This window comes from Accipiter gentilis, chromosome 5, assembly GCF_929443795.1.
Source record: "Accipiter gentilis chromosome 5, bAccGen1.1, whole genome shotgun sequence".
In the NCBI taxonomy this organism is placed as follows: Eukaryota; Metazoa; Chordata; class Aves; order Accipitriformes; family Accipitridae; genus Astur; species Astur gentilis.
The window spans coordinates 24,848,621-24,876,581 of NC_064884.1; the positions used below are offsets into that span (position 1 = coordinate 24,848,621).

The 27,961-nt window shown below is 41.6% G+C and overlaps 1 protein-coding gene across 1 annotated transcript in view; it reads right to left on the reverse strand.

Moving 5' to 3' along the window:
• SGK1 (serum/glucocorticoid regulated kinase 1) overlaps nucleotides 1-27,961 on the reverse strand; it is a 79,036-nt gene that overhangs the window by 20,956 nt on the left and 30,119 nt on the right. The window contains exon 3 of the mRNA XM_049800204.1: nucleotides 6,624-6,699. Within this exon, the coding sequence (XP_049656161.1) occupies nucleotides 6,624-6,699 (76 nt within the window). The remainder of the gene's footprint in view (nucleotides 1-6,623; nucleotides 6,700-27,961) is intronic.

The window sequence follows — 27,961 nt, forward strand, 5'->3', positions numbered from 1 at the left end:
AATTGGGGGATAATGCATAGCAAGCCTTAGTTAGCCCTTCTCTCTTCTAAAACACATTTACCTCAGAGTATTTGCATTGGTGTCAAAAGAATTAAATACCTTCTTGGTCAGGCTGTTCTGTTACAGAATCCATTTCTGCTGTGTGATGGTAAGGGCTGATGAACCCAGACATGTCGCTACATGGTACCCTACCTTGGTTAGGGTTCCCTCTTCCTGGACAAACCTCACCCTTTGAGAAGTGCAGTGACACAGATTTCTCTTGCAAAATATATTGCAGAAAAATATATACAGAGAGACCTCGTGCTACCATTAAGAAAAAAATATTGTCAGTTTTGTCTTTTTTCTTTGTAAGGAAGCAACATGGGCACATTCCCAATCTCAAGGTCCGTTTTAGAAACAACAGCAAAAAATACAGAAAATTATAGCAACTGAGTGTTTTCCTTTTTCTGTGGGGGCATCATTCAATATGGCCATTTTAATTAGTTTTGTTTTTTTTTATAGCTACTTGAAGTTTATTTCAATGCCTATAAAATACATGGCAATAGTTCTTCTTGGGCAGGAGCCAAGCAATCCAAATGAACAACCAGAAGACTCCTGATACTCAGCTTCTCTTCTGTGCCACATTTTGCTAGAGCTTTTCTCTATTAATCTTGCAACAACCCATGGTTCTGTGTGATTTATTGCTTAGCTGCATAACTGCACAAAAGGGTTGTGGATGATGCCCCTTGTACTGGTCTTCAAAAATATAACATTCTCCTGTAAGGCCTGGAGTTCTTTTCACAGGCAAGACTCCAAGCAAAAGGGCTTTCCATTAGGTCTTGCCCACCAAGATGTGGATCACTGCTGGGGAAACAGGAGCTCAGACAGAATAGAGCTGCAGTTTGGATACTGGCTGGAAAGTACGTGGTGGTGAAGGAAATGTTAGGGCAAGAGAAAAGGTCAGATCTGGATATCCTTCTGGCACCTGGGAGAGCAATGGATGTGGCGCCTCCTCATCACTCCGCTATTTTCTCTGGTGGCCTCTTTTCTCTCCTTTTGCCCTCCCTCACCTTCGTCCCCCACCACTGCACCAATGTAACTGTCCCTCCAGAAATCTCCTCTAGTGCCACACTCTGGAAGAAAGCCCTCCAGGGCCCTGGCTCTTTTGGTGCTGGCCTCCTTCTCCACATTCTGTGGTATGTCAGGAGCCAGATTTATAACTCAAGAGAACAAGAAGCAAATTTAAAAAAAAAAAAAAAGGATTAAAAAATACAACTACTTAGCTCTGTGTTATGTCTGCATGGGGTTTCCAAGAAAATAGGACTCTAAGGACAATAACATAATGCTTGGAACAAGGACAGAAAGGAATAGAGGGGTATTGAGGAATCCCCACCACTGAAAGTTTTTAAGAAGTTAAACCCAACTCATCTAGCCTTCCTTCATCGTCAGGGGAGAGAAAAGGACACACATAGGGACTGACTCTTCTCCTCTTCAGACAAGAATTCTCTTACAGGTCAGAAAATGGTTCCTCTCCATTCATTGTCACAAAAACCAGAGTGACAACCTGTGACACTACCCCCCACTTCGCAGAGGTCTAAAGTCAGGTGAGATTCTGGTTTTGGTTTGTATTTGAGAAAAATTCTTTGGTGCTAGAAGTACTGGGAACACAAATTTTCAGCAAAAATTGAGAAGGGGTGGTTACCACAGATCTTCCAAATTGCAGCATCCGAGCCACCATAGAGCCCTGCTTGCTGCCTGATGGCTGCAGATGGGCGTGAGGTTGTCCTGCAGGTAAATCTGGAATGGTTTCACATGCCTTCAACCCAGACTGTTACATTTCTTTTTTAGTGCAAGTTCAGTATGACACATGGAGAGACATTTATATTAACTGCAATTAAGCTCTATTACACCTTTGATCTTCTACCATGTTGTAGTGTATAAATGAATACATTAAAAGAAAAATAAAATGTGAAATAATTATCTCCTGTAAGTTGCAAAGCTGAATTTCAAGCTGTGCCTTTAGAGCGGTTTCATCACATTTTTAATTGAGCTAGCTTTTTTGTCAGGAAAAAGAGCTTTATTGGAAAAGATGAGCTGATGTTTCATTAAACTGAGAAATGCCATGGGCTTGAAACTGTAATCTTTAAAACTTGTGTATTAGGAAATCAAATTACCAAATTGTTAGGTTTTGGGAAGTAAACCCTTAGTTTTCTCAAAGAGACAAACATTGGCAAAAAGAATTCCAAGGCTGGTTTGGAGATCAATTTAAAAAAATGTTGTGTTGAAAGGACAAAATTAGCCAAGTATGATGGTCAACTGATGGGGGAAAGTGAGACAAAAATGCCCATCCTGATAATCAGTCTGAAAACCAAACTTATTTTCCACAGCCAGCTGAATCAGACTGACAGTTCCCTTGCAGAGAGGCACTGACTGACTTGATTGCTCCATACCTGAAGCACAGCTGGAGCACTGAGTGATGAGAGGGGGGACGGCAGGGCTGGGGAGAAGGGGTGGGTCAGTGGGGCGATCCTCTCTCTTGCACTCCGGTGAGCTCAGCTCAGGCAGCTTTGTACGGGAGAAACGCCGCGCTTCTGCATTTCAAACACAGGTATGCTTAGGAATTGTGTTTCTGCTTCCAGTCCTCACAGACAGCAAGGAGGCTACGTGCTCCCAAATGGGGGGCACCTGTCCAGTTTTCTTCAGTGAGAACTCTGCAAGTGCAAAGTAAAGCTTTCTGGCACCCCCTAACAAGAATACCCATAGGGAACTTCAGAGGACTGTTCTTGGGCTCAAAATTTACACTGAACTGTGAAATAGCGTTGTGCCAGTCAAGCAAGAAGCAAGTTTCATAGAGGCTTTATTTTTTACTTCTCAAGGAGGAGAAAGGAGAAAGAATTGCTTTTACTGTTCCTTCAGAATTTTGTACATACACAAAATGCTTTACATTTACAGTGGGGTTTTTGGTTTGTTTGTGGTTTTTTGTTTGGTTAGGTTTTTTTGGTTTAGTTTTTTGTTTGTTTTGTTGTTTTGTTGGGTTTTTTTTTACAGTCTGCTCTTTGTCTGTATAGGCTGTTTTCAGTTTCACTGTTTCAGTTTCATGGTTCGCAGTGCAATCTGCAGAAATGTATAAAATGGAGCTGCAAGATGAGGTGCAACACCTAGGGAAAATTTCCAGCAGATGCCAATTGTTACATTTCTGCCTCTCTGGCTGCTGTTCCCTTGAGGCACCATACATTCTCATGTAGAAGGGGACAGTCCATTAATTCCCACTGCAAAAGCAGATCTCCCCATCTCTGTAGATAAACTCTCAAACTATACCTCAGCCTCCTACACCTCTCTCCCCACTCTGTTCAAGGGGCTTTTAACTTCAAAGTGTAACTGAGAGCATTAAACTACCAATGTTATCAAGTACATTAAGCCTGGAAATACAATAGACTGATTATCTGTTGGTTTGCTTCTTGGGTAACCACTTATATCTGCCAGAGTGAATATCATGGTGGGTGCAAAATGATATCCAATCTAAGCAGAAGCATTCTGCGGAGCTTTGGGCTAAGCAGCAGAAAATCAGGCCCAGCAGGTGAAAATACATGAAAAAGATTGTCGGATCTCAGTCTCATAAAAATCTGTCTTTTCTTTCTGCCTTTCCACCTTTCCCTTCCCTTCCCTTCCCTTCCCTTCCCTTCCCTCCCCTTCCCTTCCCTTCCCTTCCCTTCCCTTCCCTTCCTTTTCTCTCTCTTTCTTTTCTTTCTTTCTCTCTTTTCCTCTCTTAGTAGTGAGTTTCTAGCCCTCATGGTGAAATATGATCCAAGCAAAGTCTAAAGCCTCAAATTAAAATAAAAAGTCCACCATTTTAAAGTTCAAGTGTGGAGAGGAAGACAGAGAGGGCAGAGGACAGGTTACCTCATGAATGTTGCATGTCTGAGATGATAGTAATACTATGTCTAATGTTGAAATGCTGGTTTGAATGAGTGCTATAGATGTAACAATGAGAAATAGTATTTGGGAAGCAGACTAGGTTTAGAAAAATACTCTGTTTTGTAGCCTGCAGACAAAATGACTGGGAAAGATCCCAAATAACTTTGGTAAAACTGGTTGAGTAAATACTGTAGGTCTCATTATCAGTGATGAAAGTCATTAATATAGACCTAATCAGTATGAAGGTCCAAAATCACACAGAGCTGAGCTCTTGAGCTGCAATATTTTGGGTCAGGGACAGCTGCTTTCCTGCTGGTATGAGCAGTGTGGCACACGTAAGTGCTTACTGCTCAGACTTGGCACTGCCAGCTTAGTTGTGAAATGCTGTAGTGAATTGAATTCAGTAGACAGGAACACAGGGTTGAAAATTAAATAGCTGCTAACGTGAACGGTGTTGCAAACCTAAAGCATTCCAAAATCACAAGTCCAGATGCTGTCCTCAAGTTATAAAATTTGTTTACACACCATTTTTAAATAAAAATAATCAATGATAAATTCGTTCTTCTTGTTCTCTTGTTTCAGAACTTCCAGGTGCTTCACAGTCTCACATTTTCTCTTCAGGCACAAATATTAAGTATCTAAACAGTCTCCTAGGGCAAGCAGGTAGGGATATGTAAAGAAAACTTGAAATATCATGAGACTCATCATAAAGTTGCAAGAACTGGCAAGACTGCTATAGGCCTGGCACTGCAAACAAGAGGCATTAAGTATCACACATTTTTGAGCTTTATTTAATAGGCACTTTGGATCCAAATTGTTAAGAACAATTTGAGATAAATGATGTAGAAAAATAAGAGCTGCTTCTTGCTAACAACATATCTTTGAGCTCAATGAATGTGTGGAAATGCAAAGCATTGTAGGGATGCTTTCCCACCTTCAGTGATTTGCCTGTTGCATTGACACTGATGCAGGGAGGGCATTTCCCCTCCATGGTTTAAGAGCTGGTGGAGGTCTGAAGAAGGTAAAGCTGCCTGTGAAGAATGGATAGCAATGTACTTTTTGCTGTGCCACTGTTTAATGTTATGCACAGTAATTCCAGATTATCCAGTGGTAGAAGCCATAGATGGCAGGCCTTTGTTTCTGTGTCCATTTACTTTTCAAGTCCAAGAGATATATTGTATGTATTTATATAAGAGAAATAATGGGAGAATTCTATAAATGTTAGCCACTGTTGAGTCTGTAGACAATTCACACACTTCTTTCAAAGGTCACAGGAGGCTTAGGACAAATACTTCTTCATTAAGACAGACAGATGTTTGATAAAGCTTTTAAAGATCACTAGGAGAAATTATCTAAAAATTGCTTTTCCTTGGTGATATCCTGCCTTTTCTTGCTCCTCATGCTCTGACCAAGGAATTGTTTTGCCTGTTGCAATCACCCCCAAGGACACCCAATTTTGTCACGTAAACACAGCACAAAATGGCTGAGTGTGGACTCCCATATTTTAGAAGAAAGTGTTTTACAGCTATAGCTAACGTTGCTTAGGAATCAGTGAACCTGCAACGTTCACATGCCACAGTGGGATCTCATAAAGGAGTGAGAGTGTTCAGTTAATTAAATGTATTTCTAAACTTGTTTCATAAAAGTTTATCATCTAGATCAGCATTTAATCTCTACGCATAAAAGCCAAGACTGGTTATAGGTCAGGGGAATTAACCAGGAGCATTAAACATTCAAAATCAAAGCGAGGAAGTGAAAGATTTCCTCCTAATGGGGACAGAGGCTTCTGGGATGTTTCCCAGGGGGACAGTTGCAAAAAACAGCAAAGAGAGCAGGAAGAAAATCCCCAAACCATTCAAGTGAAACCTGCCTTAGGATCTGACAGCCACTTGTCATGCTAGGACCAGTTTATGTTTAGTGGGACATTTGCACTGCGTAGCCACAGCATTTTGGGGGCATTTTTTTTCTTGGCTTAAATGCAGTTCTGACATGTCATCCAATCACAGCACCAACAGTCTAAATTAATCTGGTACACTTTTCATTTGTAAATAAGATCTAAGCTTATGATAAGGCAAAGAGAAGTAAAGACAAAGCACAACACCCCCCCCCCCCCACCACCACCACGTGCCCCCCAAAAGCAAAACACTAAGACAGAAAGGAGACAGACTAAGAAGAAGGTGTGTGAGCTCGACATGTTCAGTTTATACTATGTTGTCTATGCTAAAACTAATGGGGCTCCTTGTGTGCACAGCACTCATGTCCTCGGTCCTCCTGTGTACAGACCAGGGGTCACCAAGTGGCCACTTTTTTGCCCTCGAACATACTTGCAGGACTCTTGCCGGTAGCTAACAAGAGCTCTGCTCACATTGACAGGTCAATGCCGAAACGGGACTGACGGCTTATTAAACAGATCTGCTATAATGCTTTTGTTTCTCCTGATTATGCCACGGCATAATTCCTCGGGAGCCTTTGTGCAGCACGTTGTGGAGTGCGGCCATCCTGCACGCAAGTGAGTTGTTGTTGCTGTCGTTGTTGTTGTCGTCCAGCGAACACTCAGTGGGTGAGACCCTACGTCTTGTTTTGACATGAAAAACATCCTTCAGTTAAGCTTGGCTTGGGGACAAAGCACTTCAGCCCCGAATAAAGGCACATCAGAAGCAAAGAGCACTGCCCGCTCGCCCCCCCCTCCGCCCCGGGCCTGCTGCCCCCCTGCCACGCGCTGCCCGTACCTGCCTCCTCGCTGCCCCAGAGGGGCCTGGGCTCGGGCTTGGGCAGCGAGTCTCCTTTGCTGTGGGGCTCCTTCATCTGAAAAACAGAGGGAACACATCAGGTCACGAGAGCTTCCTGTTGTGCTGGGTTACTGCTTTACAATGCTTAAGAACAACACTATTTTCCCTCCAAAGAAAATGTGTCAGGTGGCAGTGCAAGGCCCCTCTCCAGCTGTTTCTATGATCAAGGGCAAACTTATGAGGTGCCGGGTACTGCGATCTTCCAGAAAAGAAAAGGGCTCTGTGCTTCACTGTACTTTGAATTGCATTTTTCTATTCAAAGTGCATGTGTTGATTTTACACCTGTGGACCAGATAGTTCACCCCGTTCTCCTGCCTTGGCCCTGCTGAGGTAGGGAAGGGAAAGGAAATGGCAGGCAGGGTCTCAGCAGGGCTGTCTTCTGACATGGGGCTGTTTGCGGAGAGCCACTTTGCCCACTCCTCCACCCAGGGCAGGGACAGCCTTAATGGGGATGGGATTTGGGGTAGGGGATGCACAGGTGTAATCACTTCATATATCCTTGGGTATTGCCAATGGGGAGGTACAGACTCCTGTTCCCCTCCCTGATTAACACTTCATCCTCATCCCCACTGTTACGGTGCATCTAACTGCTTGCCCTCTGGACCCCTCTTACTCACACAAGAGGCTTGGATCAGAGCTGTGCAAGAATTTGGGAGATCTGGGAGTGTGACTGTCCTCTGGCACCACTTTCATAAGGGTACTAGCCGCTGGCTGCAGTGGTGCTGCTTCTGGGTGATAAACTGAGCGTGGGGGTGAAGTCAATCAGCAGGATTACACATTTGCTAACCCCGTCTATCCCAAAGTACTTCCCAGGCTCTCTATCTCACTGAAATGCTGCATCCAGCATCAGGATGGGAAGCAGCAGTCAAATGGCAAATAAAGTGCTGCAGAAGAACAAGGTAAAGAATTCCCACTAGAATCACTGCACAGGCTTTTGGTAAAAAGTTCTGGTGTCCAAAGACATGAGAAATTTTCTTGCTGACATCAAAACTGAAGTGCTTCTTCATACAAATGCACTGTTCTCAAAGTCAGCAGTCCTGAAGGATTAAAGAGTTTGTCAGTATGAGTCTGGGGCTCTGATGAGTCACTCAAGCAGATTTTTCAACTCTGATGTTCTTTGTGTTTTCAGTTTATGAAATGCTTTCATTTGAAAGATTCCCAACTCAAATGACAACTTCACCCACCGTTACATACACTCCAAACAGGTGTGAAGCTGGCTGGAGGGTGCACAAGGTTGCAAAGCATTGAAAAGGTGACTCACTTTTCTGATGGCATATTTCTGGCTATCTTTATTCAGGAGATTAAGAGCATGATGAATAACAAGAAAGGAATAGGCATTCAGGACAGCCACTGTTCTAGCTACTGTAAAGCCCTGTGATTAAAGAGCCAGAGGAACTGTAGGAAAGAAGCAGCATGGGAATAGAAAGTAAGTGTGGGATGAAGGGAGGGAAGGAGAGAAAGTGCTTAGTTTGATGTATTCCAGGCAGAACTGTGATTACGCCCAGAAGAATACAAACTCAGAAAACACAGGGGAAAGCATTTAAGAAAAAGCACACACTAGACATGGATCTGTCCCTACAGAAAAGCACATCTTTATGTATGTGCTGAACAATACGTGGCAGAGCCAACGTGTCAAGGACAGTGGTGTAATGTCCACAATGTCCATGAGCAATAAAAGGCTGAACGCTAAAAGCTGCAGACCCTGAACTCTGTTCCTTAACAGAGACCACTGAAAAGGGAAACTCTTGGCCACCCTGCCACAAAACAAGAGGCATTACAGTCAAAGTTCTGCAAAGGTAAAGGTCTGGGAAGTTGTACAGATGGGCCACATGCAACAAGTCCCAAGGAAGCAAATTTATGCTAAACGGGTACTAGAGAGGAACAGAGAGGCAGGGAGGCCAGTGTTACTCAAAGCAATGACTTCCAGGAGGATCACACGCACACCCCTCCCTCACCTCATGCACACACAGTGTCCTGCATGTGCAAGTAAGGGCGATGGAGGCTTTTATCAAGGGGCCTGAAACACCAGCTTATCCATCAACCAAGAGCAGCGCTGGGTCAGAGTGAAGGCTCACATTTGTACCTGCCAACAGAAGGAGGGTTCGCAGCAGAAGCCTGGGAGTGCGCTGACACTGCAGCAGCATCACCCTTGTGTGTCTCATCCCAGGTTAGTGCCAGTAAGTCGCAGAGCCGACCACAACCTCGCTGCAATCCAGAGTGTGCCAGCCTGCAGGACCACAGCTGGTAACACTTCTGTATCTCACAGCAGTGGTTGGAAGGTAAAAGCATTAAATCTTGTGAAACGCAGAGAACCCCAGGGACAGAAGTCACACAAACAGGTAGGAAATCTAGTTTGAAATAGCTTGGGGAGCTCCTATAGCACTAAGTATGCCCACTTTAATTGTATATGATATTGCTAACAAATACCTCTATTCCGATACTTTTGCTCCTCTGCCTTTTTTCTCCTTTAATTGCTTCACAATTATCTGTATTTACAGTGGCACTTTAATCACGCCTTCCATTTTTATGTCTATGCTGCCTGTTCAACGGAAGTTCTCAAAAAGTGAGGCATCCTTAAGAAGATCCCACTTGTTATTGTATGCAGGATGTTTCTCTTGTATGTTTTCCTGGATTATTTTCACATACTACCAATTCAACTGAATAATCTGTTCTCTGAATATGGGAATGTCACATGAAGTATAGGTGTTGTTGATTCTCATGTCTTAACATGTGAGAAAAAGTACCAGGCCACCATATCCACAGAATAAAAAGTGTTTTGCAGGTGTATTTTTTGTTTTTGTTTTTTTTTTTTTTAAAGTTAATTTTCCCCTTTATAATAGTTGCACTGAAGAAGTTTTGTTTTTCATTTGTGACAGTGAATATGCTTATCATGGTGCTTGTAAAATGCTGGATTAAGTCTGTTTCCTAGCTGACATTGCTCAAGCCTAAAGTTCAATGAGGGGAAAGGAGACAAATAGTTTCATATTAGTGGCCAAGTCTTTGTGCTACCTAAGTACACTTAAGCCACAGCAGATAAGACCTCAGCAGGTCAAATATTTTAAAACAATATCCATAGAATAGTGACTTGCTGTAGAAAACAGCACATTCTTTCATCCCACGAAGCACAACTCCCTTCCCACACCTCTTGTACTCTGATAATGTGACCCCGAAAGGCCAGCCGCCCTGGTGAGTGGGACTGCTGCCACTAAGCCTTGCCCTAGGAGTCAGCTGTGGAAAACTACAGCGTCCGATTTGAAAGAGGTAAACCATGTTAGAGAATCTATCTCTGAAGAAGCAGAGTTTAAAGGCTCTAAGCTGTGTTTTGGGATTACTCCAATCTCAGTGCCATTGGGAGAAGTTACAAGCAAGTAGAAGTCAGAAGTTCATATCTCAGTGCAAGTAACACTTGACTAGAAATACTGTTTTTTTGCTAAAATTCAATGCTTTATGTATTTTTTACAAACATGACATTAATTGCATGATCCTGCTTTGTCTTGTTTTAGAAACAGTAAAAAGACAGCACTCTTTATAAACACGTAATAAAGTAGCAGCTACATAATTTCCTTCTCTACTCCTTTTGACCTAGGCACACAGTTCTCTTCAGCTGCAGCACCTCTTGGTGTGTCCTCAGCCTGGAGGCTGCCCATAAAAGAAGGACTGGAAAGGAGACAAAGTAGGCAGACTGGCTGCCTGTTCTTGCAAAGGCTGGTGTAGGCCAGGGAATGGGAAAGGCTGTTGAGATTCAAGTGTTTGATGAGTTATCTGAAAAAGCTCATCTTCCTCGTGGCATCCAGCATGGGGATGGTTGAGGGCATCCAGACATTCATACAAGTCCATTGTGGGAGACCCAGAGGAGCTGGGACCTGGGGAAATTGCTTCCTCCATTGCTGTAATGTGGGGTCCATGTTCCTCCACTGCATGCAGCAAGGTGCCATGTGGGGGGACCCACCACCAAAAAGGGAGAGCAGACACAGCACAAAGACGACCTGTTATTCTCTGAATAACAATGTTAGTAAGGCAGGTAACACTTCTGGTCTAGAAGACCTAAGACTCTAATGCATGTGCTTTTAATGGGACTACTGCTATGTTTAGCATTTAGCCAGTCCCCACCTGCTCTGCTGAATCACGAACCAGAGAAATGTGATCTGCCTCATTCATTGCAAAGACAATTTAAACTCTGAAGCCTAATTTACACATCAACATTGTTAATTATGTCATTGCTGAACATCTTAACAGAAAAAGCTCATTAATGGCTGCATATTCTGTTCACTTGAAAGGGCATCGATACCAACAGTGGAAGCAGAATACATTACCTATCTAAATACCACAGCCACTTTGTATTAAAAAGAAAAGATATGTTACTCACAGGTACCAAATGATACTCATTTATTAAAGTTATCTGCCTTCACTGCTGTTTTGTGGAGCCCTGTAGAAGATCTACCTTATTCAGCAAGACACAGCCTTGGGATCCAGCATATTTTTGCTACTGGGATGACAATGAATATCCTGTTTTCACTTGAGGTTCTCAATTATCCAAATAAGTCACTGAATTCTTTATGCCACTTAACATATTTAAATTTACAGCTTCATTCCTGTAGACAATCTCTTCCAATGAAGACAATACCAGGATGTGACAGGGCTGAGCATACATTAGCTCTGTGTATTGTGTTTGTGAAATGCTCACCCACAGCCTACAGTGAAAAGACTCATAAAGTCGGTGGCATTAAAATGTCTATAATCAGGCTCTTTAAAGCTAGTTATCCAACGAAACTAATGGGACCCATCCACATCTCTCTTGGCACGACTGCTTCAGCGCTGCTGAATTCTCAGTGGTATTATCCAAGACAAGGTCCTAAGCAAGTGCCAAAAGACTACCACCATGCCTAGTGCCCAGGAAGGGCTGCTACCACTTCTGGCGATGACAGTCATCTGCACCTTCTGAAATGAGAGTAGGCTGGACTGCCCTGTGCTGGTGTTCAAAGCAGGAATGCCAGGTGAGTCTGAAATCTGAAGTTGCCTAGAACAGGACAAGGCTATTGTAGCTTCTTACTGGTGGTTTCTCCCAGGCTGGCTGTGAAAGGATATTCAGAAGTTTACATAGGTGGAGCTCTAAAAAATGCAAGGACTCCAAGCTCTGCCTATGGGTAGAAGAAGCACTGGTGCAGATTTCCATAAACCAACCATGACTTACAGTGTGTTTTGTTATGCTGAGATCAAGTCAACTTGAAGGGCCACAATTAAGTGAGCTGTAAAGTTGAGAGATGTCTGCTTTTTGTGTGCTGCCATACTGCTCCTCTAGCCTCTGTGTTTCTCCACACAGCACTTTGCATATTTCCACAGCATCTCTGCAAGGGGCCCCAGTCCTAGGCACAATGGACTGCAGGATCCCATAGCTGCAAGCACAGCTCTCCAGGCTATTACTACCATAAACACACAATGCATATGCTATTCAAGATGCCTGTCTATATTTTTGTTCTTTTCTTGGCCTTAGAAGGATTCAGCCTACACAAAGTCCCATGTTTGTGTTATAAGGGTCTGAAACTATATGCTTGGTAGACCACCATCTCCTGGTGTCCTAGTGGAGGTCATCATAATTTCTGAAGAGATTTGCAGCCAGGATGACTCAAACCATAAGCTTCACTGGCCCCTGCACAGTTCCATGCATGAAAAGAGCATGCATTTATGTTTTCCACTTCTTTTGGTCAGTAATTTTAATCTCGTTCCCTCCCGTCACCCTTCAACTTTTCTCCTGCTGCACTGCTTTGCAGATGAGCTGATCTTCCTTTTATGGGAGGTGTAATTTTTCAAGACCCGCAGATAAGACTGCACGCACCTGTATGAAAAAGAGCTCCCTTAGTAAGATGGGAAGAAGTCTGGACTAGAGCAGCATAGGCAGGAGGTGGCTTTATTTATGTCTCAGGAGAAGAGAGTTGCCTAGTTTGCAAAATACCTTTTTTTTTCTCCAGAACAGCCACAATATAAATACCCCAGTGGGATCTGAAGGATGGTTTTCCGAGGAGAAGGACCAAGAATGACAAGAATAATGTTCTTCAACTGCATTTATTCAAATTATGTCCTATCACATCTTTGCTATATAACAAAAAAGCATTTGGTGTAGGTGCTTGTTATTGGAAAAAATGTCTTCCATTCATAAAAGCAATCTTTTATTCAGGCTGCAACTTTAATTTTCAGTATACATCATGGCTTTGCTGTGGCAACTGTCAAATTGTGGGAGACCTTATTATTTGTGAAAAAAGTTTTGTTCTACTAAGATTTTCAGGGAAGGGAGAACCAGATATTATTGCTGTCCTAAAAACTTAGTTAAAACAGAGCACAAAAGGCTGGCTTTGGATCTAACAGGAGAATTACTAACTGCATAAGATTTTGTAAAACTTGCAGCTGATCAGTACACATCCAAGCTATTTGTAAGTAGCTCCCATCTAACCTGCAAAAACATGACCTGCTTCCAGAGCTTCCTTGACCATTGCCAACAGACAGAAAATGCATCTGTCTGCAGAAGGACAGAGTGGATTAACTGTGTTTGCCACATGTTTTTGAACCAATCTGACTGTATCCCAGCTGAAGCCAAGCTCAGGTACATAACTGAACAACACTCTGTGAATCACAGCTTTTGTGATTCATTGCCTTCAACAGTGCAAACCAGAGACGTATTTAATGATGTTGGGAGACAGATCTGCTTGAATGGGACTGGCTGATGTAACATGCTGAAGGACTGTGTTGTGGCTTGCAGGACAGGCAGCCAGGGACAATGAAACTGCAAACCATTCAGTTACTGAAAGGGTCTTTCCTCTTGAATAAACAAAGTCACGGGGGAGCAGCAGTGAAAATCAGCACTTTTCTTCACTACAGTTACATGAAATTTTACCTGTGCTTTATCTACAATAGAACTGTACCAGTCCAAACAATGCATAAGGATGTTATTTGAGCAGTAAAGGCCTTTTGGATTGCTCGTTATAAAGCAGCCAACAGCTTTTGTTATGATCAAGTGGTGGAAACAAGAGAACATTGAATAGCAAATAAATAAAAAAAAAAGCCACTTCTTTCTCTGGTGAACTCTTAGTTTAAAAATTAATTAAAGCTAGAATATTAGATCCAAGGCTTCTTACTTCAGATTCTGAAAGATTTTGAATTAGGATTCAGATTCATATATGTGTTTTGCTCCATGGGGCCAAACAGGAATCTGGAGGCCAATCCACATTGAATGGAGAGGAAATTCAGGTGCATGTGTGAATTCAGAGTTACAATCACAATGACTGTAGAGCCAGAAGTAGCCAGTACAATAATCTTGTCTGATATTCTGCATTATGTAGCTAGCGAATCTTGCCAGGTTTATTGCTACATCACCCCTCTCAATTCTGGCATCAATTCATAACTGCTTTTCAGTTCAGGATTTCCAGTGATGGAAAATCCACCCTTTCTTATATGAGTTATTTGTTCAATACTTTTTTCACTTTTTTCATATTGATTGCTTTTGCTTGATCTTCCAGTCACAGGATACTTTTATGTCTTTTCTTTGAAGAACTTTGTGTTAGAAGTAGCTGCTCTACCAGGGAGATATTTGCAGGCCACGGTCAAGTTGCCTCTCAAACCCATTTTTGATGAAGTCATCATAGCCCTCTCACTGAGGGTTAAACAATCTTGTATTTGGCACAGGGAAAAAACACACACAGTTCCTACAATGTATCAAACAGAGCTATAAATTTAAGCCCTTGAAGTTGCCTCACAGTAACATGTACCTACATCCTAAATCAAGTTCAGAAAAAAAAAATCCTTTAATTAACATTAGCTGTGTTTTCCAAAACAAGGCAAAGTGTTACAGAATTGGAGCTCGTGTCTAGACTATCAAAAAATAAAATTTATTGCCATTCTTCTCTTTTAATGTAGATTTTAGCAGATCAAGGTAACGACTACAATTTAACTATCACAAATAAACTAATGCATCATATCCTATAATAAAAGTGATAAACTGTGCCTGAAATAATTTTGTGTGGGGTTTAACTCTCTTAAGTAGCACAGCGGAGTAAAAAAGCTGTATGCAGAGCTGTCACAACACTCACAATAAACAAGGTTTGTTGATTAGAGAGGACAGAGCTTCCACACATTCACAGGGTCCCTTGCAGCTGTGGATGTCTTCCAAGGCTCACAGTATACTTCCCTTTTTTCCAGGAATCATCCTGGAAGTATCATAAGACTGGATTTTCTGGTCCTTGCTGACTCTAACCAGAGCAGAGTCATTCAGTTGTACATTATCCTGCTCTCATCCACAAACGAGTGCAGGGAAATGACTGTTAAGTGAATTTACTTCAGGTTTCGTTTAAGATTTGGACAAAGGTTGGGGTCAGTTCTCACTTTGCCTGGACTAGTTCTCTGCCCTGGGTGTTAAAGCCTTAGAAATAATTGGTGCCCCTTGCATGCTCAGCTTGCTTTGAACTGCTTCTGGCCTGAGCAAGAAGCATTTTTCCGTGGATGAGCAAGTGAGATGATGTCTCAGCAACAAACACCTGCCTAAAATCATAGAATCATAGAATGGTTTGGGTTAGAAGGGACCTTAAAGATCATCTAGTTCCACCCCCCCTGCCATGGGCAGGGACACCTTCCACTAGACCAGGTTGCTCAAAGGCCCATCCAGCCTGGCCTTGAACATTTCCACCGATGGGACATCCACAGCTTCTCTGGGCAACCTGTTCCAGTGCCTGCCCACCCTCACAGTGAAGAAATTCTTCCTTACATCCAATCTAAATCTACCTTCTTTCAGTTTAAAGCCATTACCCCTTGTCCTATCACTACATGCCCTTGTAAAAAGTCCCTCCCCAGCTTTCTTGTAGGCCCCCTTTAGGTACTGGAAGGCTGCTGTAAGGTCTCCCTGGAGCCTTCTCTTCTCCAGGTTGAACAACCCCAACTCTCTCAGTCTGTCTTCATTGGAGAGGTACTCCAGCCCTCTGATCATCTTCATGGCCCTCCTCTGGACTTGCTTTAACAGGTCCACATCCTTCTTATGTTGGGGGCCCCAGAGCTGGACACAGTACTCCAGGTGGGGTCTCACGATAGCAGAGTAGAACTTACGGTGACAGTTGTTCTCTGGCTGTTCAGTCACATAGCACATATTGCCAGGGAAAAGATGCTATTGATTTTGCTTCAGATATTAAGTGCACTTACTGTGTAGGCAGTTTACTGACCCTCTAGACTATATCCTCACTTTGTCCTAGGCACTAGTATAGAAAACTAGTAGCAATATTGTATTGTTCTCTGTTTTTCTGTACACGGGAAGAAATAAAAGTGATCACCATCCAGTGATGGATGCCTTCCACAAGCCAGAGACAATTGATAATATGTGGCACCTTGAAGTACTGAGCCTAAGGGTTAACTCAGTAATCATTATCTCCATTTTACAGATGGAAAATCTAAATAACAAAGAGTTTGAAGACTTGTTCAAACTTAAATCTCAGTTCAAAGAAACTGGAATAGACTCTAGTTCCCAATCCTCCCAATTTTCATGATGAAGTGATATCCCCTAATACATTCTTACATAAGTATGACAATCAATTTACACATACAGTGGGTTTTATACAAATGGAGAAGCCCTTTTTTCTGCATATTTTCTTGATACTCATCAAGCACTTGGGGATCCTGTTTTCAAGGCTTGTGGTTCTGCCATGAAGCCATGTATTCAGATACAAAGGGACTGAACTCAGCTAAGAGAGGCAGCGGATCTCAAATCCCGCCAGCAGGACTAAGAAGATGTCAAAACTTCATGTATATGGGGCTTGCTTAGAAACAGGGGTGAATTACTCAGGAACAGGGCTAAATTTGTTTCTGAATGAGTGCTTCTGTTGTATCACAGCTCCAGGTCTTTGCAGCTTGGTGAGAGGAGGTGAAGGATAACAGCTCCAATAGTGTGCAGGGCCCATGCTGAGCCACCTGTGATATACAGCTGTTGAGAGAAACAGGAGCAAGTTATCTGAGGGGTGCTGTGAGTCCTATAGGCCTTCCTTGGACTGGTAGTGGCCAGGTTTCCAGTTCTGGCCCCAAATGCCACTGTAGCCTAACCCCTTTTACAGCTCCTAGTCCTGTGCAGTGTCTATGCTAGCAGTGGTGGGGAGCTCTTTACAGACATCTCGATCCCTGTGTACAAGGACACTGGCTGGCACATCTTTTCCTCTTCTCTGAAACACGAACCTATTTATACAGGAAGAGGAGCAGATATGCTTGACTGAAGAACACAAGATGAGGATGATGGAGGAGCAGACAAGTACCTTGACCCACCAGTAGCAAGTACATGATGCGCTCATTGGCTGTCCTACTGCATCAAGACTTCCATTTACATTGCCTGAGATGTACATATCCCAAGGAAGCCAAACAGCCTTTGCTATATGGACAGCTTCGACGTCCTACTAACTTTGAAGTGTTGATATTTTCATAATACTACAGTTCAGTGTCGTGACAGCAAGGTCAAGTACATATGTTTGTAAGAAAATATTATCTATTGTGCATGAATTAATGTGCTGTACTTAGGTTTGATCCTTTTTTTCTTAGTACCTGATTGTTCTCCCTTTCATTTTCCCTGCTAAAGAATCATTTGACCTGAAAATAAAAAGGAAATGAGGATGGTTAGAAGCAAAGAGGTTTTGGAGAGTCACTGTCTACCTGTGCTACACTTTAAATCATATTTCCATTAATTTCTGACAGCTCAATGACATAGTGAGGAACTGATCCTGTTCTCTGTTTAAGACAATGGAAAATCTCACTCTGTCTTCAGGGTTCACCTCTTGGAGAAAAGAAAAATGAAAGGACACATTCTAGCTGGCACAAACGATAGTTTCATTCACAGAGAATGAGACATTTTAGCTGCCTGACCTTTGTTACAAACATCTGCAGGGAAAGAAAGTAAATTAGCAAAATGTGTCCTTTTTTACTTAGGTTCATTTAAGGTTGCAATGTTAGTTGCATGCATGTTCAGAGGAAGAAAGGAAGCAAGCCTTTATTTCTGTCATTACAGTTGAGCTGTATAGGCAATATAAATGGCTGTCCGCATAATGCCATTGCTGTCTGGTGTGTGTGCAAAACTTGAAATGGAATTGCGTGCAACTCTTACAGATCAATGTTATTCTACACCCACATTTTGCAAGACATGGTGGAGGTGGAGTGATACTGGCCTGATAATGAGGGCAGTGATCGTTGTTTGCCATTTAGAAACAGGAACAGAAACTGAAATAACTTGAACAAATAGGCTATGGCTACATCGGGGCGTGATTAGCTCTTATCAGTGGGTTTCTTCTGGCTCTCATGACAGGAGCCAAAATCAGGTGGGTCACTCATGTAGGTTAGATGAACTCTGTATGCAACGTATGCCCACTGCATCAGAGCCAGTCAAGGAGATATCCCCCACCTGCATAACAACAGCTCAGTCCCAGCACTGGGGAGTGCAATGGAGTGGTGTGCTCAAAGCACTGTGCCAGAAAATCTCTCATGATGTGAGTATGTGGTCACAAAAGCACTTATGACATCCTTTGAGTGACTTCGGTATGGGGTCACTGAGTGTTAGTAATACTGGGATCATTTTCCAACACTTTCCTGAGTTTGGCTGGCTAGGCAGTGTAGATGTCCAGCATCCTATCCCTCCCTGCTCTTGCTGTCAGCCATCCTGGTTCCAACACAACATATATGTATGTTAGTATAAACATACACGTTGGCATTAAGACATTACTTGGGGTTTTTGTTGGTGTAGATAAACTCTAAAACTTCATTCTACCCAAGAAATAAATTGAGGGACTTAAGCTATAAAGTTCTATACAAACACAGTTTTTAGTTGGATTGATGTTGTTTACACTGATCAGCCATGCAGCAATACCCAGTTTGGCTGGAACCTTGTTTAAAACAGATTTAAATCCAGTTTCTTTGCTCCAGTTTCTACCCACAAGACAGGCTTTAAGGGAGGAATGAATAGGGCCTGTGTGGTCCTTGCAGTCTGGCTTTGCACTTGCAAAGGGTCTTATTTCTGAACATTTCACAGTTTGATATTTGATGGTGTGATTATTAACAAGACTTGATTTTGCACAAAATGGCTGGCACATGGTGTCCAAAGGTTCAACATAAATGTTCAGTACTGTTAACATGCAACTACTTGCATGTCTACTGAGCGTATATGTTGGTCCTTAGCCTCTGCTGCTGTGGACTGTCTCTAACCATGAGTCTTGAGGAATAAGGGAAGAACAAGGGACATTTCACTGTTTATTGCAAATCATAAAAGCACCAAAACAGGTCTTTTGGATGTATTTATAATTCTTCTTCCAACTCACTTTATCTCTAGTCATAGCACTAAGAAAAAGGGGACTTGTTAAATTGGAAAATGTTTAACACACTACTAAGTGTAAACAGTTATTGCAACTCTGGAAGGCAGTTGCTCCTTTTTTTCACAGTACAAGTATACGCTTGCATTCAGAGTTACCTAATCAGATATGGGAATGCTGGTTGGTTGCATGTACTTTCATAGCTATGTATGTCCCTGATGAAAGTTGCCAGTTGTGCTTAGAGAGTCAGAAATTCAGTTTTTTCATTCTTTCAAAAGATATGTACAGCGTGCAGGTGGTCTACTTTCCAGCTTTTCACAAAACTTTAAAGCAGATGTAGCATAACCAGTCTTCCATCATTATCACTGAGGCCATCAGCAGGATTCATTGATTTATGAATTGTGGCTTTGGTCCAAGACCATGTTCTCCCCCATGAAACAGCATTCTTAGTGAAATGATCGATATGATCCTAACCCACCCAAATTTGGCAACAATCAGGCTGGTGCCAAACAGATTTTGAGGTTGTGACAGAATTGAACAAGCCTGTTACTATCAGCCTCACCACAAGGCTGCTGCCAAGACACCAAAGATTCAAAACTAAGTATACACAGCAGTTTCACTGAAAGAAAAAAACTATTGACAAATGTTCTAGGAAGGCACTGGCACTTTTTTTTTTCCCCTAAAGTTCTTTGTGAAACTTAGAAAGGGTCATCTTCTAAAGATCTGCTGACAGCTGGTTAAGGAAACTGGTATAGACTTACCTATCTACGAATATTCCTATAGGCCTAATTTTCACTCTTCTCAATATTTCTGGAATGAAATGTGAGGAAGAATCGGGCTGCTAATGGGATACATGGCACTGATACAATCAGTTTTGCAGCAAAAGACTTGGAGAGTGTCCAAATTGCCTTTTTCCTGTGCTCCTCCAGTTATAGTCTGGGGTGAATGGTAGGCTCAGCATGGTCTTCATTGTGTGCTAATGTGGTAAAAACATAGATTCACACCCTACAGTAGCAATCCTGTAGCTATAAGAGGACAAAGGGGACAAAGATTGCAAACATCACCACCACTGGCAAGCCTGGGAGGACAAGGAGGAGCCAGATCTGCTGGTAGAGTATCTTCTGAATTGAGTGTGAAATGCCCCTCCAAATGCAGAGGCAAAGCCCTGGACTGAAACCATGGAAGTGGGCACAACTAGCTCAGGAAATGGCTGGTTTGCAGTTGGGTTTCATGTTCAGTTGTGCCTGTAAACAGGATCCTACAAGAGGCACGCTGTGAAGGAGGAACTACCTGAGCATAACAATCTTTTATGGTGTATCCATGTCTTCCAGGGATTAGTGTCCAGTTATTTATTTTCAAAGATTCCTCCCAAAACTGTAGAGTGTGGAAAGTATTAAATAGCACTTATTAGGGCAGAAAGTTAATCTGCAATTCATATGTGAAGTGATATCCTGAATGTGTGATGTGTCAACAGCCATATAACCTGTGATAAAAACTTTGCTTGGTGCACAGTTATGTCAGCCCCATTTCACGTGGCTTTCAGATGTTGATGTGGTAACAAAACTCTGGTCTTGCATGTGGAGCATGCATGTGGCTTGTGCTCTGCAGATAACACTGACACAGTATTGGCAGAAATTTTTCTCTTTCCTCTTCAGGAAAAAATTGCATTGATCAAAGCTGAAGAATTTGAAATTCCCCTCCCTGCCGTGCAGTTGCTATATTATCTGAAGGGAATATGAACCAAAAGAAGATGGTGAAAACTAGTTATAACTAAAAAACTTCACTGTAGAACAGATACTCCCTTTTTATAGTATTGCCTTGTGTGCTCCTAGAGAAGGGATGATACAGAGAGAATATTTCCTTTTAAAATTTGTCACTGCCAAATAGCTTCAATTCCACCTTTTAAGAAGTGGGTATTATGAGACATAATGAGCAAGAGTTCCTAGAGGCACTACCAGCTCCGAGTGCCCCAGTTTCTGAGATCCTGGCTTGAGGTCCTATGCAGTTCCTTGGCACGAGGAGTGTTTCCCACTCACCTTCTGCAATGTTTTTAAAGAATAGCTTGGTGCGTGTGTGTCCAAAAGCCGAAGTGCCTAAAATTGCTGGTCACTTCTGACAACTTAGTATCAATGTACATACTCAAACCTAATATTTTTATAAAATGTTACTTTGACACGTTAGGAATATAATGAGCATAGTTTACTGACACACTGAATTTAAAAAAGAAAGCCACTTCAGAGACAGCTGAAACTGAAAACCTTGTAGCGTTTCAGTGATGTATGGCAATATGAAAGCAAAGCTAAACAAAAAACCTCCAGACTTTCAATTCTGACAAAAACAACTGGTGATTGAAGTAAGGTACACAGATTTCTGAAATTCTTCCAGTTATAGTAATCGGATTTTAAAGATACTTTTCAGATATATGATATTTATCTTGACAGAGTCTTACTCAACAGTTTCATTGTTTCATGCAGTTCCCTTTGGTGCTTTGAAAAGAAAGCAAGTTTGTTCTTTTCATCTGTAGCCATTCCCTCAGTAGCTGTCATTTATTATGTAGAAAAAAAAATTGTGTTGTATTTCTGTATGCATTTGGCTTTGCATGCAGCTATATTTTTTTTTCAGTAGATGTATCTTGGGGCTTGGGGAATTGTTTTGATGAAAGGGCCGCTTTTTAAACCAAAATATCTTTATCTCTCAAAAAGTGTCAGTTCCTGTGGGCTAGATTAAAATAAAGAAACCCTTAAGAAGCTAAACATCATCATCTTAATAATGCTAGCTTTTAGACATCTGTTTTCTAGGGTACAACCTGTAACTCTAGGTGTATAGGTACCTCTGCAGGTACCTCTTTAGAAGTGCTAGATGCTTCATAATAAGAGTAACAACAGCCACTATACTGACAACAGAGGGGGAAATCATTAGCATTAGCTAACTCCTTCCTTTCAAGAGTGTTTTTTGAAAAGCATGCCAAGGACATCAATCCCTCTTTTTATCTAATAGCTGAGGCCTGACAAAAAATGCTCCAGTTGTGACAGGTCTTGTATTAATGCCTTTTTAACCTAGAGAAATGAAATCTGTTTCTCCTGCTTTACACGAAGCTGCCTGAAATAGAGTTGCATGCCTGATGCCTTGGCCACTCTCAAGAATCAGACCTTTGGGAAGCAGACAGGAGCTGTAGGTTTCCTTCTCAGCTACAACAGTGCTTCATCCCACAATTCCTTAACACGGAGATAAGCCTTGCAGCAGTGAATGAAGCCCAGGAATCATCTAACCTGGAAGGGTGTTCAGGCAGCCTCGCCAAGGTTTCAGCAGGCTACTGGGTTTTGTGTGTGCTCTTACAGAGAGATGCAGCTGCAAAAGGAGGCGTTCACAGTATCCTCCATTTTCACCTAACCAAGCTTATTACTGAGTAGTAGTTCGAAGACGCTTTGGGAGTGGGTACGGGTTTGTTTTCCCCACCTACCAGATTTTAAAATGTATCTAAATTGCAGTCTCTGCTTTCCTCAGACTTCCACTTCGGACTTTCAGCAATAATACATGAGAGGTACCCACTCCTAGCAGCTCTTCCTCTTATCTTTCAAGGGCAAGAGAGGATCCCATGGCATTCTCTTGAAGACCATTCTTGCACTCTAATCCTGCTTCATGGTTTAGAGAAACACATCTGGCCCCTTTTTGTGTTTTTTTACTTGCTTGCTCAGCACTATTCCATAGCACCTAATTCTGTCTCTACAATACAGAAGACAAGTAGGCAGTGGATTCTGCTCCAGAAGACAGGTGTTGTCATCAGGTGCTATCACACTCCTCTTAAAATGTTTATTTGTTTTATCACATTTGTAGTTTGTTTGTTGTTTATATTTTTTTGTTGGCTTTTGGGGTTTCTTCTTTGTTTTGTTTTGTTTAATCTGTCTGTAAATCCATTTATCTGCAAAGACAAAAAAATTCTTTGTTGCATAGGAGAGCAAACCCCACATGGTTTCACATGACAGCTCACTGCTAAGGATTTCTTAATTAGGAGGGTTTGGCTTCATTTTCAGTTCCGTAAAACTGGTCATTCCTAATTTATAGAAGTCCCATGGTCCTGACTCCCTCTTCTTCAAAACTTTATAGACGTCAGATGGGATTACTCTCCCCCCAGAGCTCTCTGTCAGGAAAATGTGATACTTCTTTTCCTCCAAAATTAATTCCCCAACTCTACGCAAAACCAGCAAGGGATGTTAAAACCTGTGCCTTCTTTGCCAGTAAGGCTCCAAAATGGTTTTGAAATAGTGTAACTGTTATGAGTCTGAGTAGGGTTTTTTTTGTTTTAATGGTAATGTCAATGTGATGTGACACAATATAGGCCATGCAAATTCTTTGTGCAGCTGCACTGCTGCTTTGGAAATAATTATCTTTCCATTAATGCAAATGGTCAAAAAAGTAGACTTATCATGCATCTTTCAAATCCATAGAGTGCATTACAGAAACTCTTTTAGAACATCCTGTGCTGACTCTTCAGAGGGTGAAAAAGATTTCACAAAATGGAAAGGGTATAATTGGATACAGAGCAAGTACACTGTATTAAGATAGGAGACACTGAGGAGTCCTGGGATCTGGGAATTGCATTAAATTACCTTAAATGAGCAGCATGCACTGTATTAACTAACATTATAATAGGATTTTCTGAATGCATGACTTTACTATGGAAGTCTTAGGCAATTATAACCTCTTCGTGCAAAGAGGAAAATTCTACATAAAAGGTTATCTGGAAGTTCTAGACAGAAAAATGCTGATACTTATTTATAAACTGCAAAGGAATGCAATAGCTGTAACACACTAAGATGAGAACAAAATTACTCACTGTGTTACTCACACTGACCAAGACACTTGGGATGTCTTGTGATATTGGTGGCTTCTTGGGATAGACAGACCAGCATATATAGGCGAGCTGGAGGAAAAAACAAACTTCTCCTTATGGAACATGTTTTTGGGTCAGAAATGCATTTCTTTAGAAAGAAATAACATACAAGACTTAGTCCTGCTGATCCTCGAAAGCACCGTCTAGACAGGCCATGAAATGACCTTTGATGGGAAGAAGGGGAATCAAATGGGCCAGGGGAGGAACTCGTTTGGAGGGTCAAGTCAAGGAGGTTTCAGCTCACCCCTCTGCTCCAAGCAGTCCTGCTGGTGACATGGCCCTGGCCCCAGCCCGGTGGCAGAAGTGGCCCTGCAGCTGCTCCTGCCCTCCGCATCCCCCTTGTCTTTGTGCAGCCCTGGACCCCCTGACTATGTTGGAACATGGCTTATTGTTCCTTTGGTGGATGGGCTTGAGTTTGGTTTTAAGTCATACTCAAGTATTTTACGGACCTAGTCTTTAGCGGTCTGCATGCGGTCTCATGCACACGTTTGTGAGAGAGTTGTTTTATCTTCAGTGCTGTTACTTTTTAAAAGAGGAGTATTAATTGCCTGTCAGATTGTTTTTATGACCTTGTCACACAATGCAACAGACTTCTTTATTTATCTATTATGAAACACTGAATTACCTTCAAAATGAGCTGAAGCAATGATTACAAGATGGACAATGAACAGATTAAAATCAAACTCCAATGGGGGAGAGCAACTCCAGTTGTCCCTGCTAAATATAACCTTTGAAGACCAAATCGATCTAACACAGTGTTAGGCTGTAAAAAATATGTTCTTTTCAAACAAAGTGCTCTTTGGCTGGTTTTGTTCACCTTCTTCTGTGGCATCAGGTACTAAATATTGCCAGAAGCAGGGTTCTGGGGAAACAGAGAATATTGTTCCATTCTAGTAAGCAAATTTATTGACCTTATGTATCTGGCCACTTGCTAATCAGAAATGAGCCTTGTCTGTCCAGCATGACAGGACAAAACTAAGCAGAAATTTGGTCTGTGGTGTCTGGCCCAAATTCCTCACACTCACTGTGCTGGGTATTTGCTGGTTGCTACCACCAATGTAGAAATTAACTTTTCTACATACTAATACATACTAATATACTTTTCTCTGATCCCTGTGACTGTCAGCAAAGTCATTTGGATCTCTGAGTAGAAAAGGTGCTAGATAAATGCCATATTAAAAATAAAAATAATTTTTTTAAAAATGAAAGAGATAGAGAGATGTAGTTTCCAGTCCAGGTATTATGGAAACCCCGTGGAAAGTACAATAAATCATCTTCCAGCTGCAGATTTCCTCAGGGAAAACCCTTGACAATTATTTTCTTTAAAATAGGAGATATTTTAATTATTTTCAGTAATGCTGCACCAGCATTCAAAAAAGAGGAAAGCATGGTTTTGGTTTTTGAAATTGACTTGTCCAATTAATTTACTAAATGTATGGCACTAGAACAGACCTGTGATGTATGTACAAATGACTGAGTGCCTCACTGCATATTTGTAAAGCAGATGATTGATGTATCGCATCATTTCTTTGAGTCATGGAACTGATTTATATGCTCCGTGCTATATAGACATTCGCTTTGTCAGTTGGGACCGTAAAAACCCCCACAGGCAATTGTCTGCTATTCAGTCTTTGCCATTCACTGAAATTACACATAATTTTAGCCTGTGCATTTGCAAACTGTGCTTTGCCATTTCCATTTGAAAACGCTTTTGTGTTAAACATTTTTGACTCGTCTAAATAAATATTATCCATAATAACCCTATATCAATCCATTACAAAACCATGAAAGTACGTACTGCATTTAGATTTAATCCCTGAAACAAAGCCTGTTCCCACCTCACTCGCATGTTGCTTTCACAGCTGATCTCACAGCTGCTGAGAAAGTTGAGCAACAGAGAAATCTAAGATTGCTTTTCATCTTGCTAAAGCTATAGGATCTGCAATAAAATCACATTTGAGTCACTAGTCTTTGGATATACACATGATCAGATTCCTAAAGTACAGACACCTATTGGCAGATACAGAAGCTTGTGCTTATGGGCGGAGATATGTATTCAAATGTTCTCAATTCAAAATTCCATCAAAAACCCATTAGTGATACATTTATATCAATAGCTAAAAGAGCTTTAGTGCAGTCAGCTAGAAACAACTATTTAGAAAATAGCTGTAAGCTATGCTGGTGAAAATGAGTTTTCCATTTGAGACTGTCAACTTGCAGGATTAAGGTAAAACTTTGACTTGTGATGATCCAGAAAATATAGACTTTCTGCAGCCACAGGTTGCTGAATGGAGTGAAGTACAAAATACCTTCTCTACTATTCTAATTGCTCATATTGAACCACTTGCTTCTCTAAAACTCTCTTTCATTTTCACAGTGCTATAATGCAGATTATCTCTCTGTATGTCACTCTTACGAATACAAGGTGCAGTTCCCAGACTCAGTGGGATAAGGCCCCGTCCTCCAGTGTTACAGGATGTAGCAAAATATACTCTGAAATCAGGAGTAACCAAGTGTAAAGGCAAGAACATCCTACACAGGAACGCATTAAACTCCAGATGTAAATGAGTTCGACTCTTCTGTTTTGACAGACAGTGCCAGATCTCTGTAACTCTTATGTTTAAAGTCTGCTTGTAATGTTCAGTCTTTTATACCATATACAAGATTTTCTCATTGTATCTATGCTATATGTTAGCTTAAATGGAAACTTTTCAATTGTTTCCCATTTTTGCTTTCTAGACCTATCCCTCCTATTTCATTGTTGCAGTGGAGCAGGCAAATAAAGGGCTACATTTTTTCTGGAATGAGTTTAAGAATATGGTTATTTTCTTACTAGCAGCTTTTCCTGGTTGCAAGAAGGGACAAAAGGGAAACAAAAACTCATGGAGATGATCTTCTTAAGTGTTTCCCGGATCCCTGTGTGGGGAGATTCCAGCATGCACAAGAGTGACAAGGTTTCTTACACCAAGTCAGCCTGAGCTGTAGGCTCATTTGACCACTGGCCTTTTTGTCTGTCCTTTCCTCGTTGGCAATCTCTTTCTAAAGGGTCCTACTTACTAGAGCCTCTACCAGCGATTTCAAAGTGGATCTCATTATATAGATGAAGGGAAAGAATGATACAGCTTGGCCTGCAAGGCCTTTCCCAGGCATTTGTTGCCCTGGTACCGCTGGTCTGTCCTCAATCATACTAGGCATATTTATTTCCCTTCCCTCCCTGTATGTCTCCATAAAGGCAGAAGTAAATTCAGTGAATGGAGGGCTGCACTCTTCAACAAATGGGTAGAGGGTCTTCTTCGCTGAGCATTGGATTGACCTTCTGAGCTACCCTGAGCTGAGGTCTTCAGTAAGCTACTCTCTGTGGCACCCAGGGCTGCCTTCTGGAATAATCACAGTTAATTTAAGACCCTGCAGGGTGTACTGAGTATTTCTAATTGTTCCATCAAAGTGCATTACCGTGTTTCTCTCTTTATCAAGTGTAATCTGCAATCAGGTTGTTAATTTGCCTAGGTTTATTAAAGGCTCTCACAGTCCTCTCCAGATTTGATTTCTCTGAACAATTATATTACCTGAACTTCTTTTTTTCCCACCTACTATTATTTTCCAAATTATGTTTTTTTTGCAGCACTTTTCACATATATTGGTTGCAGAATTAATTGTCCCGTACTGGGCGTTCAGGATTTCCATTTCCTCTATTGTGTAGGTGCATATGTTTGTGTATCAACTAGCACTTATCAGGGTGTAAATCACAGGTGCCTCATTGCCAATGCAGATCATTAAATGTAGGAGAGCTTTTTATCCAGAATGGGTGAGAAAACCACCCTTTCCTAAAAAGCCCAATCAGATCTGTCACCAAACTCTTTCTTTACAGAGAGCTAGTCAGATATTTCTTTTTCTTATCTCCACATTTTCCTAGTCCATTAAAAGGCTTTTATTTCTTTTTATGATGCCCCTTTACACAATGTATTTCACCTGAAACATACTCTTAGCCCATTTCAAATGCAGGTTTCTAGAAGCTGTATGTTATTTATAGGAGAGATTCATAAGTAGAACTATCTCAAATAATTGCCCAAACTTTGGCT